The following is a 17,873-nucleotide window of genomic DNA, read 5'->3' on the forward strand; positions in this document are numbered from 1 at the left end:
CACAGGCTGCCGCTGAAATTTGAGACCCCAAGATCCGCCATTGATGCAAGCGTGTATGATGGGCACTTCTAAATTTGAAAGCGGTCAGAGGCTCCCTCACCCCACTACTGCCCTTGTGCCTCCTAAATGACCACCTCCCAATATGCCGCCAGTAAACAAGGTGATGAATTGAAGGTTAGCTGTTTCAGGGTCCCACCACCCTTATGTTCATGCTAACTACATGTGCATAGACTCAGTGCATGCACCCAGGTTGGGGTGCAGGACCCTGTACCGGGATCCAGCTCATCCACCGCCTTCTTGCATGCACCTCCACTCCACGAGCATTTGGTTCTTGTCGCCATTGAAGAACCTGCCAGGGGTACGCAACCTGACCAAGGTTCAGAAAATTCTGACGAAAAACGGCAGTCATAGCGGTTTAAGCACTGTGCATTGTGAGGCAGGCATCTTATATTTACAACCATTTTTGTGTCTTACCAAAGGCATTTTATAAATGTATGGTATTGGCTGCTTGTGTGAAAAAATTCAAGGGTATTGCAAGGATGTAGCTTTTTCTGGTTTGGATAAAATTGGGGGATTTCGGGTTCCTATTTTAATCAGCCATTTACTGAGGGTATGTTTTGCAACACAACACTCTTGGGTGGATTGATGCCTCCCTGGTTGAGCCTGTTTCCCAAAAGAAATATATCAGTTTTCGGCGCTCAACAGCAGTGGAAGACAATAAACAGGGAGGGAGCCTCTGTGAATGTTGCATGTGTTTATGAAGTACTGCTGCATCTGTTTGATGTGCTACTGTGTGTGTGTGTGTGTGTGTGTGTGTGTAAGAGAGGCTGAGAGGCCACATTCAAACCATGCATTTATCATAGTCTCTGGTTTTGTAGTCTCTGGCTTGGCTCACTGTAGTGCTCTTCTCAAGGCATGATCACCTGACTGTGAGAACATTGGACTACATTACAGGGTTGTCGTAAGCCAGGCATGACTAAACTTGCCCCTTCAGCTGTTTTGGGACTACAATTCCCATCATCCCTAACCACTGGTCCTGTTAGCTAGGGATGATGGGAGTTGTAGTCCCAAAACAGCTGGAGGGCCAAGCTTGGCCATGCCTGTGTAAGCCATTCTGCCTCAGCATTACCATCACCCTTTGGGAGCAGTATGGGAATCGCAAGAACAAATGACACTGTATGCCTAGTCTACTTTTTGAACCAAAGGTCAAAAATAATAAAAGATGGCCTACCTTACAGAGTTTGGCATAAAGGTTGCTAGGATATGTGACATGCTTTAACCAACGTAAAAGTGAAGCATAAATACTATTATAGAGTTGTGGTTAAATGCTGTTGTTTGTTAAAAACATCTGGTTCTGCTCGGCTGTTGAACATCCCCGATTGTCACTGATGCTTCAGAATGTTGCAGTCCACCGAACAAAATGGATGTCCTTCATTTGAGTCCAAATGTATCACTTATTTAGGGGAAAGCATAAGCTGGCAGAGCAGTCTGAGCCATGTGTCAGCATTACCTGATAGCTTTTGGCTTTCAAAATGGCTGCCTTGTCAGAAGACTTAAGCCCTTGGTTGTGAACGGGAAAACTGATCAATTGACAGAAAGATTACCGTGGTCTGCAATACAGTTCATTTCCCTCTCAGCTGGTCTGCCCCTTTCACTTATGGGCGTTTCGAGGATTCATGCTGTCTTTGTAAACTGGAGAATGACCACTGCCTCAGGTGCATTATTCTATTTAGGACTGAGAGTGGAATGATGGTCTAATGGTATTTATATTATTTGCAGTACATAAGAGATAATTGGAAGCTGACATTGGAAGTATGCACGTGTAATGGTTAGTCGAGAGCGTCTCTAGTCCGTCCTTACCCAAGGGCTATTAAAACCTTTTAGCTAAATGTAATTAATGTAACATAATATTTCCCCCTGCTTTAGCTCGGCGGTGTCCTGATTCTAGAGTTTCTCTCCCCATCCCCCTCGTTTTCATCCTCTTAAATCCTAATCTGGGCTGGCATGCAGAAGCCCTGGAGCTGCAGCATCTTGGCACTGAGCGGTTGCCATGGCATCAGCCATTTTGTTTCCAATGTGAACCGTGTAGAATAATTTGAGGCCTGCACTTGTCCTTCTCCAGTGCAGGTGGCCATTTTTGCAGAGGGTCAATAACTTGCTAGGCTGTGACAGGGAAATAAAAAAGCAAAGGCTGCACACATACCCCCCAAGAAGTGAAAAAGGAGGTTGTTTAGGGGGAGAGGAAAAGAGAACCAGGTATGTTAGAACGAGAGGAAGAGGCAAGTCAAGAAGCAGGAGAATGTTTGGTATGGATTTGGTACAGAATTATAGGGCAAGTTTTAGACCCAACCTACGTCGTCGGACCTGTTGCTTACCAACGTGGATCATAGCCAACACTCACATGCAATGAAAGATGGATGGCAAGCAGCTGGCAATCTTCCTTTTAGAGCATCTTACTATTGCTGATCTCATGGAGGGATCTTTGATGAGCTTCCAAAAAAACCCTGGGGTTTCTCACATCGCAGTTTGTGAATGGCAGGAGTTGAATCTGGACCTGGATTCCTAATGACTGTACTAACACGCCATCCCAAATTAGTTTGGGTCCATAAGCTCAGGACAGGTCAAACTCAGGCTTCCCAAGCGGGGCAAGGGCTATGAGGAGCAGCAATGTACTGAATTGGGATGACTTTTAATAGGGAAGGGTTTGTTCTAATAACGAGATTGCTTTCCTACACACGGAAGGATCTGTACAGCAGGCTGTCAAGCTGGCAGGCTATAAAAGCTATACAGCATGAATAAATTGGTGCCAGCAGCCATGGGGAAGTGGCTTCTGCCTGCACCGAGGAGGATGAAAGTGTTGCTGAGCTATTTTCTCACAGAACGGAAGGCATGGTTGCACAAAGCGGGGGACGGGGGGGGGGACTGGTGTGTTCAGAGGCTCCCATCCAGATAGGAACTACATTGCTTCGCTCTACGACTGGTACTATCCAATTCTGTTCCAAGATTTTAATTGTAAACCTGTTGCTGGTCGACATGCTGCTCTCAGCAGTTTTGTCTTGTGGGCGTGATGTATTTTGTGAATCTGCTCAAGGAAAGAAGTTGGCATTTGGCAGCAAATTCAGTCTTAACTTTTGTAAGCATATTTCTAACCCTTATGGCTGCCAACGTAGGCTTTAAAGGGTGTTTGCAATTGCGGGTGAATTCTAAAAAGCCAGGAGTTCCGGGGTGCGGGCTCTCCACATTACTCAATAGTCTTATGAGAAGCAAAAGTAGAATAAATGGTGCAAATTGACAATTTGCATCACTTATACTAATAAAAATATATTAATTATACCCTGCCCATCTGGCTGGGTTTCCCCAGCCACTCTGGGCGGCTTCCAAGAAAATATTTAAAATACAATAAAACATCAAACATTTAAAACTTCCCCAAACGGCGCTGCCTTCAGATGTTTTCTAAAAGTCAGGTAGTTGTTTATTTCCTTGACATCTAATGGGAGGGTGTTCCACAAGGTGGGCGCCACTACTGAGAAGGCCCTCATGGTGTTGAGACCTTTGAGCCTATGCAGAATGTAGTTACGCTGTCAACATGAGTTAGAGCATGGAGCCTGGCTTCTCATAGATCTCCCAATAGCAGCAACTGTGAACTTGAAGGCAAGTTTCAAAGATACAGGAAGCATATGTGACACAAGACCTCATAGGTCTCGTGTATCACACTGCTCTCATGAGAAGATCTCCTTTGGGAGCTTTCTATATTTACAGGAGCAATGCCTAACTTAGCACAACCAAGTCTGTTGCTGCATTTCTCTTCCTTTAAGAGACCTAAAGTTCAGCTTTTCCCCTTTGCCTCTTCTGTGTGGTCTTACAGACATCTGAAGGCAGCCCTTTTTAGGGAAGCTTTTAATGTTTAATAGGTTATTGTATTTTAATATTCTGTTGGAAGCCGCCCAGAGTGGCTGGAGAAACCCAGCCAGATGGGCAGAGTATAAATAAAATATAATAATAATAATAATAATAATAATAATAATAATAATAATAGTAGTAGTAGTAGTAGTAGTAAATAAATAAATGGTACCTGTGCAGAATGGCACGGTTCTTCCCACTTTCTGCTTTGCTCCTGTGGCAAAGGGAATGAAATTACTAGTGGCACCAAACGGCTCAATTTCATTTTTTGTGTGTGCAGCCGTTTCTGAGCACCTGAAAGGGCTAATAGTCAAATAGGTTTACAGTAGTCAGTGAGCCTCATGCCTCCCCATCACTGCAGCAGAGCTCATGAACAAGAACAAGAACTACATTACAGCTTGGTTCCTTGGGGTAGTGAGGAAGTCCTTTAGACACCTATGAGTCTCAACCAGCAGGGCTAAGGGCAAGGGACGTTGGGAGTTATAGTCACAGAGGTTCCCAATCCCTAGACAGTAACAAGGGAACAGGCCTAATAGGCCCAGAAGCCATCTTCTGGTTTACTAAAAAAAAACCCAGTGGTTCCATTAGCCAAATACATTCTCTAGGGCTGCAGTGTGTAGATGTGTAATTCTCTTCCCGGGGCTAGTTTAATCTCCCACTTGCTAATAAAACTGAATTACTGTGTCATGATATGATGCACATCTAAACACTGTGTCACTGACATGAAAAGTTTGGAAAGCTCTACTCCAGGGCTACAAAATTGCACAGAGGCGTGTGCACATGTTCCATTTACAGCTCCATTTACACTGCACAACTAGGTTCGGCATTTCCGTGGAAGTTTGTGGCACAAGGACACAAGCAGAGAACAGGCGTGCTGTCACGACTCCTCGTCGCCAGCTCCTTTCAGTCTGACTGTTTGGTATGTCTGAGACTGGAGCAGATGAAATCTACTGCTCTGACAACAAGACACAATTTTAACTTATCTTTATTTATATAGTTATTTGTATAGATTCAACTGGGTGGGGAGTTTTTCCTGTCATACACACACGTTTTTGGTATCATAAATTTAAAAAAAGAGAGGAAAAAAGCAATATAAATCAGTACATTCCTTGAGTGAATGGTCTGCTTGCCACAATGGGACAAAGAAAATTAGAAAAAAAGGAAAAGAAACTCGTGCATGCAAGAAAGGAGAGGGGCTGGCTTTAAAAAACGAAACAAAAACAATCCTAAAAAGGCAAGTATAAATATCGACAGAGACACAGCACAGGGTACGGCAGATCTGTGAAAATTAAGCTAATTCCACGCTCACCTCTACTACGTTTTAAAGTGCAAAGAAGCTTGGGCTTGGTTTGTTTGTTTGTTTTTCAAAATCTACATAATACAAGCAAATTATATTCCCCCGTCGTGCTTACAAAATAAAATAAATCTAAGAGATATACATTATACACAGTCCTGTAGAAGACGCCTACATCTACTCTGTAGCACCAAGAATTGATATGCAAGTAATTAAAAACGCAAGAGCAGTGGTAGTTATTTTGTTTGTTTGTTTGCCTTCAGATTTCTGGCCCTTTAATAAAAGTTCAGCGGATAAGCCCCTCCCCTTGCTGTAGCGGTGGCGTTTTGCTTCCTCCGCCTGCCACAAGCTCCATCAATTTGGCATTGGACTAAGAAAAAAGGACATGATGACAAAAGAGACAGAAAAGGAGACAGAGAAAGCGCACGCAGCGGGGAAGGAAGGGGGACGCAACAAGTGTTCCACACAGGGGGGGGGGGTCAAGGGCAAGGAAGTAGAGACTTGTGGGTCACGCAATCATACACACACGGAACTAGCTTGGTCTGTTGCACTGCAAAGGTGGAGGCACACCAGTTGCTTTTTGTGCTGCTCCCGAGCCACAGGCCTCTGTCTGCACTGGTGTGTCAAGGGGGGGGGGGCAGGGGGAGTGTTGGGGAGGCAGGGATGTCAACGCAACAGTTTGTGGAGTCAGTCCTCTGGTGCAGACAGGCGCTCAGTAGCCAAAGGTCTCCTGCGAGGCGTAGACCATGTAGAGGAAGCCGTCTTCGTCCTTCTCTTGCTCATAGATCTCAGAGATAGGGGTGGAAACGCTCACCATGCTGTGCTGGTTCACCAACAGGAAGAAGGCCTGGGTGGGATTCAGCTGCAGCCGGCGACTGGTGGAGAGGGGCAAAAGGAAGTTCAGGATTAATCAATTTATTCAATTTCTGTGCCGCCCTTCGTCCGAGGGTCACAGAGCGGTTTACAGTAGAAAAACACACAAACCATAATAATAACATACCCGAGCAGATCAAACACACAGTTTAAAGGGCCATAGGTCGTTTAATTAGCCAAAGGCTTGGGAGAAGAGGAATGTTTTGGTCTGGTACCCAAGGATATGTAATGAAGGCATCTGGCAGGCCTCCCTGGGGAGAGCATTCCACAAGTGCGGGGCCACTGCAGAAAAGGCCTGCTCTTGTGTTGCTGCCCTTTGTGTCCCTCATAAAGAGGGCACATGAAGAAGGGCCTCAGATGATGATCGCAGGGTCCAGGTCAGTTCATGTGAGAAGAGGTGGTCCTTGAGGTATTGCAGTCCTGAGCTGTTTAAGCTTTATAGGTCAAAACCTGCAATTTGAATTGGGCCCGGAAACTAAATTGGATGCCAGTGCAATTGGGCCAGGGTTGGCATTAAATGCTCAAACTGTCTTCCACCGGTGAGCATCTCAGCTTCTGAATTCTATATCGGCTAAACTTTCCGAACCATCTTCAGTGGCAGCCCCATTTATAATACGCTGCAGTAATCTAACCTAGAAGCAGTTACTTCAGCAGAGCTAGCAGGCGGACCTGCACAGTGGAATCCAATTCACTTATTTGCTCAGACCCAAAGATGCCACAAATAGCTGGCATCTTTTGGTGGCAAACCAGGTTGGCATCTGGAGTGCCTGCAGATCTGATGATGGGTATAGATTCAGGGAAATATCCTTTCTGCTTCCCCCAAGCAGCAGCACTACCTGCTGTTCCTTCAGCTCATTAAGTCAGCGAATGATGAGAAGCCATGCTGCACCCTTTGCAGCTGCCTCATCACCCTTCTAATTCATAAAAGAGGACTGCCCTATCCCCATGTCCTACTTTAGGAAGCTAGTTAGAAGGACAAGGAAGGGCAAGCTGTTCCCATGCCAAAAAAATAACCCTTGATTTGCACTATCAGGAGCAGATCACAGCGGGCTGCTTTGAAGCCTTTCACTTACCGGATTATTTTTACCAATTCACTCATGTTGACATGGTCAGGGACTAGGAATTTGGTCTTATCCAGCACAGGCAGCTGCTTCTCCCCCTTGTATCTTTCAATAATGACCTGATGAGAGAGAAATGGGCGCAGTCAGGTTTCTTCTTATCCAACTCTATCACGGCAGCCCTTAAGGAGACAGCCTTTCAAACAGCAAACAAACCCAAGGATGTGAAGATAATTAAAAATCAAGAACCAAACCACATCAAAGCTTTTCCCAATTGGCACCTTGAAGTCAGGAGTGGCTTCTGTCTGGTTTTACAAGAACCCCTTTTGAAAGCTGTACTGTAATCAACAAATTGAATGCTGACTCCACAGTCGGTCTTGCTCCTCTCTCCTTCAGATTGCTTGCGCCCACCTTCTTAAAACTTATTTTAAATGATAGCCTGAACATTCAGTCATTAGTACGTTTGTTCCATATCTTATTTGTAAAAGCAGACAAATGAAAAGTTAAAAAGAAAATGATTTCCACGATCTTGAACGAAAGCCAGCATTTTTTAAAAAAAGTGTTTTATTGGCTCGTTCACTGCTCAGATTATATGTGCCTGTCCACAGCCTTAGCATCAGTGAGAATTCAGTAGGCCCATGTCCCCTTTGGTGTTGTGTACAACACAAAATGTATGCCACTGCTCACAAAAAGGAGAATCTTCTGAATCAATAAAGGCAACAAGATGGTGCGACAGCCACTCGGCAGTGAAACACAGAGATGCCACAGCTCTGTGGCATGGTGGTGGTGATGATGATTGTATGCATGCATGTATGTATGTATGTATGTATGTATTCATTCATTCATTCATTCATTCATTCCCCCGCCCATCTACCTGGGTTTCCCAAGCCACTCTGGGCGGCTTCCAACAAATTATTAAAATATAATAGTTCTTCAGATATTAAAAGCTTCCCTAAAGCTTTTGATGATGACATGGAAAGACCACCAAGTTGCTATTTAAAAGGCAAATGTGAAGGCGCTGGCAGTAAGCAGCCACCTCAGATCTGCTGAGTCTCCATCTTTTCTCCTCCCACTATCTCAGATTTTGAAATGTGACCACTGGTTCAACCCCTGGACAGAAGCAATCCTTTTAAGCATCCATATTCGCTAGTGCCACAAACTCAAAGCCACACAACTGCCATTTTTGTTTAAATACTGTACTATGAAATAAAAGCTATCCCTGATGGGGCTTTACAGAGGAGCAGGGCTGCTTCATTCACAGATCTGCTATGCATGGAAGCCAAAGCAAAAGATGGAGGGGCAAGCAGACCACAACGCCGGCCTGGAGCTGGCACAGCAATTTGGCACAGATTGGGCTCAATACCGTTAAACAGGAGCAGTGGGGCTGGCTTCAGAACTAACAGATCCTGCCCTTTCTCTGGAAAGCCCTGATGTGGAGGGTTTTGCTGGCTGCCACTGGCATGGATCCCACCAGCTGCCCTTCTGCTCACTCTGCAGGTGAGGGACAGATGCCGCTCACTCCATCACCACCCCAGTGCAACAGGGTTTGGATTGCCCTTGGAGGGAAAAACCAGATACCTGGGAAAGGTGAAGTTAACAGTGGACACTTAGGTGCCCTTGGCATGCTCATAATAAAGGCAGGCCTGAGTGCCCATCTTTCAAGGGCCATTTCTAGCTACTGGCAATAGCGGTAGACTGCCTTTGTAGTCCTGTTAATAGCCACTGAAAGACTTTTCTCTGTGAATCGATCTAATTTGCTCCTTTGCAGGGTAAAGCCATCTGTAAGAACAGCCACCACAACACCCCGGAGCTGCGCAACCATGTTAATTTCATGCAATTTTGAAAAGAAAAGTTTTCTTTTATCTGCCCTGAACCTGCTGCCAATCAGTTTTGCTGGATAATTCTACGCCACGAGACCGGTTTTAGTGTCCAGAGTGACATTTTCGTCTAGTCAGCTCTAGACAAAAGCAATTGTGGGAACAACTGCCAGGTAATGTGGGAATCACATCTGCTCTGCGTATCTTGGGATATGAATTATTCAACCACTGTGCCCGTACATAAAGTGTGTCTCTTATTAGATAGGAAGCAGCCAGAGAATAGGCCAAAGAGTAAATGCAAGCAGGCAGTGTGCACTGTACCCAGCACAGAGTGGTAGTCACAAACAGAGGCTTTAGCAGACATGCAGTAGTGGTTGTAATATTGGCTTCCTACTGAATCAGTTGTAGAGCACATGCAATGCATGCAGAATGTGCCAGGTTCCATGACAATTTCCAGGCAAGACAGGGAAAGACGAAACCCACTGGCAGTCAGAGTGGGCAACAGTGCCAATGCTAAATGGGTCAGTGGTCTGGCTCTATATGAAGCAGCTTCTGACCCAGAGGCACCTACTCACTGAAGGTACCAGTTTCAGTCTGCTTATCTAGGAAGGCACATGGCTGCAGACTTGCCCCAGAAGTAAAAAAGTGTGGCATCTGCACTCAACCCGTGGACATCAGGGCAAGAGTGGTGTCTGGGCAGGCCCTGTGGCGTTGCCCTGCTCCTGCTCCCGTGTATGTGTGAGAGTCCTCTATGTGAATAACACGTGAAGAGGAGTAGAATGTGAAACAAAGGATGATAACCACGCCAGAATGACGGTGGGGTTGTGGAGTCAACATGTTCTATTTATCTTATGTTAAGAAAAAGCTCGGGCCTCCAATTGACAGCTAGAGTATCAGAGAAAAGGGGTTAAGCCTAACTGTTCCTTGGATATACAGTGGTGCCTCGCAAGAAGAAAAGAATCCGTTCCGGGAGTCTTTTCGTCTTGCGGTTTTTTCGTCTTGCGAAGCAAGCCCATTGACGGAGTAGCGCTATTAGCGCTATTGGCACTTTAAGGGCTAAAAATGGCTTTTTTAGGGGTGGGGGATTAGCGGTTTTGCTGCTAAAATGCTTTTAGCAGTTTAGCGATTCAGAATAAGGGGTTTTGGAGCAAAAAAAAAATTCGATTTTTTTTCGTCATTTTTCATCTTGCGAAGCAAGCCCATAAGGAAATTCATCTTGCGAAGCGCCTCTGCAGACGGAAAACCCTTTCGTCTTGCGGGTTTTCCGTCTTGCGAGGCATTCATCTTGCGGGGCACCACTGTACTAGCTTTTCCCATGCAGAAGGGTACCCAATCATTATATACCCTATATATATATAGGTAAAAGGTAAAGGTACCCCTGCCCGTACGGGCCAGTCTTGACAGACTCTAGGGTTGTGCGCCCATCTCACTTAAGAGGCCGGGGGCCAGCGCTGTCCGGAGACACTACCGGGTCATGTGGCCAGCGTGACATCGCTGCTCTGGCAAGCCAGAGCCGCACACGGAAACGCTGTTTACCTTCCCGCTAGTAAGTGGTCCCTATTTATCTACTTGCACCCGGGAGTGCTTTCGAACTGCTAGGTTGGCAGGCGCTGGGACTGAACAACGGGAGCGCACCCCGCCGCGGGGATTCGAACCGCCGACCTTTTGATCGGCAAGCCCTAGGCGCTGAGGCTTTTACCCACAGCGCCACCCACGTCCCATTATATATATATATATATATATATATATATATATATATATACACACACACACACACACACACACACACACACACCTAAAAAGCTTTTATCCAAACTGAAGGCATAGTTCAACTCTAAGCAGTAAGCGGTTTTTGTTTTTCACCTACATGTACGGTATATGCCAGTGTACTGGAAGAAGCAAAGATCACAAGTGTCAAAGCAATGATTCTTCAACATCAACTTCAATTGATTGGTCATGTTGTGCAGATCCCTGATTATCGTCATCCAAATCAACTACTCTATTCCGAACTTTAAAATGTAAAGCGTAATGTTGGTGGTCAACAAAAGAGGTTTAGAGAATCTCTCAAGGCAAATCTTAAAAAATGTAGTATAAACACCGACTGGCCTGCGAGCACTCCAATCGCAGAACAGCCTTTACCAAAGGGGTCATGGACTTTGAAGACGCTCGGACTCAGGATGAAAGGGAGAAGAGGAAGGCATGTTTGGCAAACCCTCACCGTGACCAACTCCCGCCCAGAAACCTACGTCCCCACTGTGGAAGGACACGTGGATCCAGAATTGGCCTCCACAGTCACTTACGGACTCAACTGTTAAGACCGTGTTCATGGAAGACCATCTTACACGGCTACGAGTGATCACCAAAGAAGAAGATTATGCATCCATCATACATATACATATATGTGCATTTGTATGTATATGTGTGTATCCTCCTGCCTCTCATAACCAAATAAGCTGCTTGCTAATCTTGTTATTCTCACAGTCCTTACTTGCATAGTCTTGTGATCACTGAAATCTAATGTGCCAACCCTGCATTTATCTATTTAAAAACTGAGCTGAGCAGAACCTGCTGTTTAACTATGAGTATGCCCCCCCCCCCAAAAAGAAATGTCTTCTGAAGTTTCTGACAATCCTCTGGAGCAGATCTGGAAGGGGTTCACGTGGAGAGAAAGTACCACTGTGCAGGCAGCAGCCCTTGTGCTAAATACAACCCAGTATGCATCTGAATGAATACCAGTTACTGGGGGACATAAATGACACAGGGCGGGTGTTGCTGCATTCATGTGGGCTTCCCAGAGGCATCTGGTTTTTGTTTCATCAACCCCTTTTGGGGAATTAATTTGATTCAGTGTTGGCCATATGTTCTGTATTTTATGATGTTTTGATGCTTGTATAGTACACTTCCATGGTATTTTTCTCAGGCGTTGGCGTTATACAAATACTCGTATAAATAAATAAAAATCTGGCTGGTTAATATTAGAGAAGAATGCTAGATTGGATGGGCCTCTGGTCTGCTCCAGCTTCTTAACATCATTTCATTTACAGACCCGAGAAGCTATATAGGTACGTAAACGGGGAAGGCCCTGATCCCCAATTACTGATGTGTGGGAATGGTTTGGTTTGCTCGCTAGTTAGGAAAAGGAACTCTGCACATCCTCAGTAGTTCTGCTGCTTCACTAGATGACCCTCACGGTCCCTTCCAACTCTATGATTCTATAAATGCTCAAGGGCTGGGCCCCAAAACTGAAAACAGGTTCTGGGGCTGAGTTCCAGCTGAATGCTGATCCTCCCTCATTCACTCCCCACTTTCAGTCCAGATTTTATTTTTATCTCTCCTTCTAGGAACAGAAGTGCTATTTCAACAGAAAATGTCTGAAACCTTTTTTTACAGATAATAAATGCAGTTATTGTGCAAATGCATGATTGTTTGCAAAAAAAAGGGGGGGTGTCCTAGTGTAAGAATTGGCCTTAAAAGATCAGGCCAAGGTCCATCTGGCCCAGACGTCCATCTGAACCAGTGCCAACCAGCTGCCTTTGGGAAGAGCCAAGAAGCAAGGCATTCAAATACATGTTCAGGGCATTGAATCACGTCTGTTCAATGTCTCCTTGCCATGCAGTTATTAAAAAGCATAGTGAATAATCGCCTTCAATCAGAGCCTTTTAGGATACAATGGATGTTGCCCCTCTGCCCCTTGCCAAGGGTCCTTCCAGATGGGAGCTTATTGTAGATTTGGTGCGGCTCATGCCTGCAAAATATTTTTTTCCAGCATCCACACAATGATCCCACTGTCAAAATGCCAAGCCATACTTTTAAAGATTTTCTTTCACTGCAGAAAAATCTATTAAGTAAAAGCTACCCATTCCATCTGCAGTATGGAAGCTCACTGTTTCCTTCTCTCTCTCTCTCTCCCATATATATATATATATATATATATATATATATATATATATATATATTGGTAGCTAATTTGGGGTGTGTGTATGTGTTGCCAGTCTGATAGGTGGCCTCTACTGCCACAGCCCTACTTACATTTGCTCCCTGAGTGAGTACAATCCAGCCATTTTATTTCCAGCAGCCCAAAAGATACTAGAATGCCTAATTCCATCAACTGTTGCCCATTCTCATGCCCATGACCCTTTCTCTCAAGATCACAACACGTGGGGGATAATTTTGGGGACTGTAATTGTGGTATATAAACCAGGCTTTTAGAATAAATAATAAATAATAATAAAATAAAATAAAATAAATAAAATAAAATAAAATAAAATAAAATAAAATAAAATAAAATAAAATAAAATAATAATAATAATAATAATAATAATAATAATAATAATAATATAGTGCCTTTGCACAAGGCTTCTTCATCACTCTTGCACAAACCTCAACCAGGAAACTATCTGTTCTCGAACTTAATCCATTCTGGGAGTCTGTTTGACTCCCGAAACGGTTCGAAACCCAAGGCACAGCTTCCAATTGGCTGCAAGAGCTTTCTGCACTCAAGCGGACTCCACGCCGAACATTCGGCTTTCGAAAAATGTTTGCAAATTGGAACACTTACTTCCGGGTTTGCGGCATTTGGGAGCCGATTTGTTTGGCAACTAAGTTGTTCGGGAACCAAGATGCCACTGTATTGTGAAACGTGATAACTAAGGCTGGTAACATTTGCTTTTGCACTTGGGTTCACTACGTAGGATTTTTCATTTTAAAGGTGTGCATATACACAGAGAGATACAGAAACACCTGCATGCGTGTCCCCAGACTGAAAAAGGGTAGTGAAGGATAGAGTGAGAGTGATGGAAGGGGTGGCACACATCTGCCTGCACAGATGGTGATAAGTGCCTAGCTACTGTCAACCTTCTGAGTTTAGGAAATCCTTATGTTCTACTATTAGACAAATGGAAGATGACAAGAGCACAGCATAAGCGTGGCTGGCTTCAATAGCTTCCTCTCTGGATCCTCACCATTCATCTTCCTCTCTGCTAAAGTCCTTACCGGTGTCTAATGGCAACAGTAGGAGATAAGAGGCATCCTTTTAATTACCAATCCCACCCACCATCCTCACAGGAGGAAATCATTCCTACTGCAATGAGAGTAGGCAGAGTAGGAGCCCTTGCTGTTTCTGCTGCTGCTGTCTACAGCTTGGAGTGACAGCTGATGACATTCAAAGATTTATGGCAAGACTCTGTTTCTGCACCCGTGGGCTGAGAGGCACCCAGGAGAAGTGAATGGGAGACTGCTTACTACAGCAAATTTGCTCCTCGCTTAGCTCTAACAGCATCCTGGGTGCCCTAAGGGATACAGAGGTGACACAACTCCAGGCTTATTTATCTACAATCTAAGCATTGCAGGCAGGACAAAAAATGAAGGATGGAGAGGACTTTGGTGGGGGAACAGAGAATAAGGAGATGTTGCTTTCTCTCTCAAAATTCTAGAGCCCAGGGTCATCCAATGAAACTGAGTAGAGGGAGAATCAAGACAGACTATTAGGCTGAGGGCAGCATGATATTAAGGTAGGAAAGGGAGTTTTTTATATACAGTGGTACCTCGGGTTACAGATGCTTCAGGTTACAGACTCCGCTAACCCAGAAATAGTACCTTGGGTTAAGAACTTTGCTTCAGGATGAGAACAGAAACTGCGTGGTGGCGTCACAGTGGCAGCGGGAGGCCCCATTAGATAAAGAGGTACCTCAGGTTAAGAACAGTATCAGGTTAGGTACGGACCTTCAGAACTAATTAAGTTCTTAACCCGAGGTACCACTGTATATACAGAAGGCAGTTGTCTTCATTCTTAAGGAAGAGCATGGATTAAGACGGGAGTGGGGGAAATATTGTCAAATATTGCTCCAGAAAAAAATAGTTTAGGGTCTCTGAGTCTTCATGCATGAACACTTGAAATGTGCTAACATCACAGTGCAGCAACAGAGCAGCATTGACGACATGCACACACAGACTGAGTGTGGACCTGTGGAAAGTTGTCAGTTGAAAGCAACCTTAGGAATAAGTGCAGAAAAAGAAGAAGCTGGAGGTGAGAGAGAGAGAGAGAGAGAGAGAGAGAGAGAGAGAGAGAGAGAAGCAGAACTGAACAATGACACAGAAGTGTGGAGTGGCAGGCGATGGGCAATATATAAGGATTATGCGTTCTGCTTTCAAACACATTCAGGTTAAGAGTATGGCATGACTGAGATGGCTAGGATGAAATTTCAGAGCCAGCTAGAGATACTGTATTGAGCAGAGGAGGTGGGGGAAATGTCAAGAGCAGAAAGTTAAATTTGTGGTTGAAGGAAATTATCTAATGTTTTTTTCTCAAGCGGCACTTAAATCTCTTTCTTTGTGTGCTTCCCCATGTTTGCAAAGTAGATGGAGATCTTGACAGTGACCAGAACAGTGTTGTTGTTTTTTCTTCAAACTATGTTGCTTGGATCGCTGGGGTTCCCTGGAAAGTAACAGGGGGTTCCTCAAAGAAAATATCAGTAATGGCGGATACATCTTCTGGAAAGGCAGCTTGCCCACCACTGATTTTTCCTCTGCAATGTGCAGCTACAGAAGAATGCTGTGCATGTTCTCGGCTGCATTTGTAGTTCTGGCAAGGGCGATGGCAAGACCCAACATGCCTTGCTAGCACCGTGCATCAGATGAGTGTGCGTCCTAGAACACATACCCAAATCCTCTGCAGTGTGCATGAGATCCTTGGAAGACTCTAGAAACAGATCCCTCAAGACTGCAAAACCGCTCAGCTAAAACACTGATTTGCAAAGGGCGCTCTTTTCCTTTTTTTAAAAAAGCATCCATATTAACAAACAACACATTCTGCAGTAATAGGCATTCTTCACACCTTGCAACATTATTTTTCTAAATTATTTCCCCTTGCCCATATTCCATCTAATTTGAAGGTAGGAGGGACTGAAGGCTGTTCATCTACAAAGCTCCAAAAATACTGTCCACAGTGACTTTGAGCCACAGTTATTTGTTGGTTGGTGCTCCTGTGATCATTGCAATCTGTTGTCAAAGGCTGCCTTGTGTTGTAACTTCCCATAGGGCATTTGGAGAGAATGTGGCAGATAGCAGCCATGACACTGATGGCATCCAGGACTGTGGGGAGGAATGCAGAGACGATAGCACTGCTGGCACTGGAGAGAGAACCATCACTCTATGCACAGCTAGTAACATCATGAGCTGTTCTTGTGTGGTGCTGCTGGGAAAGAGCCATAGCTCAGTGGCAGAGCATCCTCATGAAGCGCATAGTTAAACTATGGAACTTGCTTCCTCAAGGGGCTGTGATGGCCACCAGCTTGGATGGTTTTCAAAGAGGATTAGACAATTTCATGGAGGATGAGCCTATCAAAGGCTACTAGCCCTGATGGCTATGCTCTCCGTCCACGCTTGGAGGCAGCAATGCTTCTGAATACCAATTGTTGGAAGAGTGTACTTGTGCTCAAGTCCTGCTTGTGAGTTTCGCACAAGCACCTGGTTGGCCACTATGAGAACAGGGTGCTGGACTGGATAAGCCAATGGCCTGATTCAGCAGGCTCTTCTTATGTGGAAGGATCCAGTTTCAATTCCCAGCATCTCCAGGCAGGCCTGGCAAGCATCCGGTTCTGAATCTCTAGAGAGCTACTGCCAGTCAGGCACTGACAATACTCAGCTAGATGTACCAACGGACTGAGCTAAACAGCTTCCCATGTAGCTATGTAAACCAAACCAAACAGTTATTCAAGTACAGTGGTGCCCCGCAAGACGAATGCCTCGCAAGACGGAAAACCCGCAAGACGAAAGGGTTTTCCGTTTTCAGAGGCGCTTCGCAAGACGAATTTCCCTATGGGCTTGCTTCGCAAGACGAAAATGTCTTGCGGTTTTTGAGGGGTTTTTTTGCTCCCCAACCCCTTTTTCTAAAGCGCTAAGCTGCTAATAGCCTTTTAGCAGCTAATCCGCTAATCCCTTAAGCCTTAAAAAGCCGTTAATAGCCCTTAAACTGCTACTAGCGCTAATAGCGCTAATCCGCTAATGGGCTTGCTTCGCAAGACGAAAAAACCGCTAGACAAAGAGACTCACGGAATGGATTCTTTTCGTCTTGCGAGGCACCACTGTATCAGTAGCAGAGAACAGATGGGTGTACATACAAGCACATCAGATATCATGCTTGTGCCATTTTAGAGTTCAATAGCTAAAGAGCTATTGGCTAGGGAGCTGTGTACTTTGCAATACTGCATGAACATCATGCAAGTTACAGGATTTGGTACCGACCACAAAGTTTAGCAGAATCCTAGTGTTGTAGGAATGCCTTTCCATTTTGCAGATATGTGGTCAATGCCTAGTGAAATGCAAGGAGCTAGAGGGGATGCTGAATAAGATGCCTACTTGTCAGCACTGCTGATTGGATTTCAAAATCCTGCATAGCCTCCCTTCAGTTTCCTCACCAACCAGCAGTGGTGGAATTATGCAAAATATCACGAACCAACTCATTTTCCAAGTGGCGGTCCTTATGTTGCCTAAACAGCACCACACATGCACAAGGAAGAATTACCAGGATGCCTGGATAATCAAGATTTATAGAGCTACAAATAAAATGTTAAGGGGAGCAAATCTAAAGATAGTCCAAAATACCCCAATGAGGACTAAACATGCTGATAGTTGAGAAGATGTAGAACATAAATATTTTTTACAAAACTAGAGAGGAAGGGAATGGAGTATCCTGAGAGAGTGCATGGTTGGCTACCTTGAACCCAAAAGGAGCAATCCACATGCTGCAATGTTTTGCTGCTGGTCTCACTTGTAAGAAAATACAATGCAGACTGGGTTAATTTGCATAGATAGCAGAATGCAGCTCAGTAGCAGCAAATAGGCTATGGAACTCATTCCTGCAGGACGCAGTGATGGCCACCAAGTTGGTTGGCTTTAAAAGAGGTTTACACAAGTTCATGAAGGACAAGTCTG

General features: G+C 44.8%; 1 protein-coding gene across 1 annotated transcript in view; it reads right to left on the reverse strand.

The window, feature by feature from the left end:
* Positions 1–4,869: 4,869 nt before the first annotated feature.
* Positions 4,870–17,873, reverse strand: part of MAP1LC3A (microtubule associated protein 1 light chain 3 alpha) — a 39,885-nt gene continuing 26,881 nt past the window's right edge. Inside the window, exons 3-4 of the mRNA XM_083444104.1 lie at positions 7,141–7,247; positions 4,870–6,069 (exon numbers count right to left, since the gene is read on the reverse strand). Coding sequence (XP_083300230.1) covers positions 5,907–6,069; positions 7,141–7,247 — 270 coding nt within the window. The 3' untranslated portion in view covers positions 4,870–5,906. The remainder of the gene's footprint in view (positions 6,070–7,140; positions 7,248–17,873) is intronic.

The sequence above is a fragment of the Podarcis tiliguerta genome, assembly GCF_965153285.1.
Source record: "Podarcis tiliguerta genome assembly, chromosome: 6".
In the NCBI taxonomy this organism is placed as follows: Eukaryota; Metazoa; Chordata; class Lepidosauria; order Squamata; family Lacertidae; genus Podarcis; species Podarcis tiliguerta.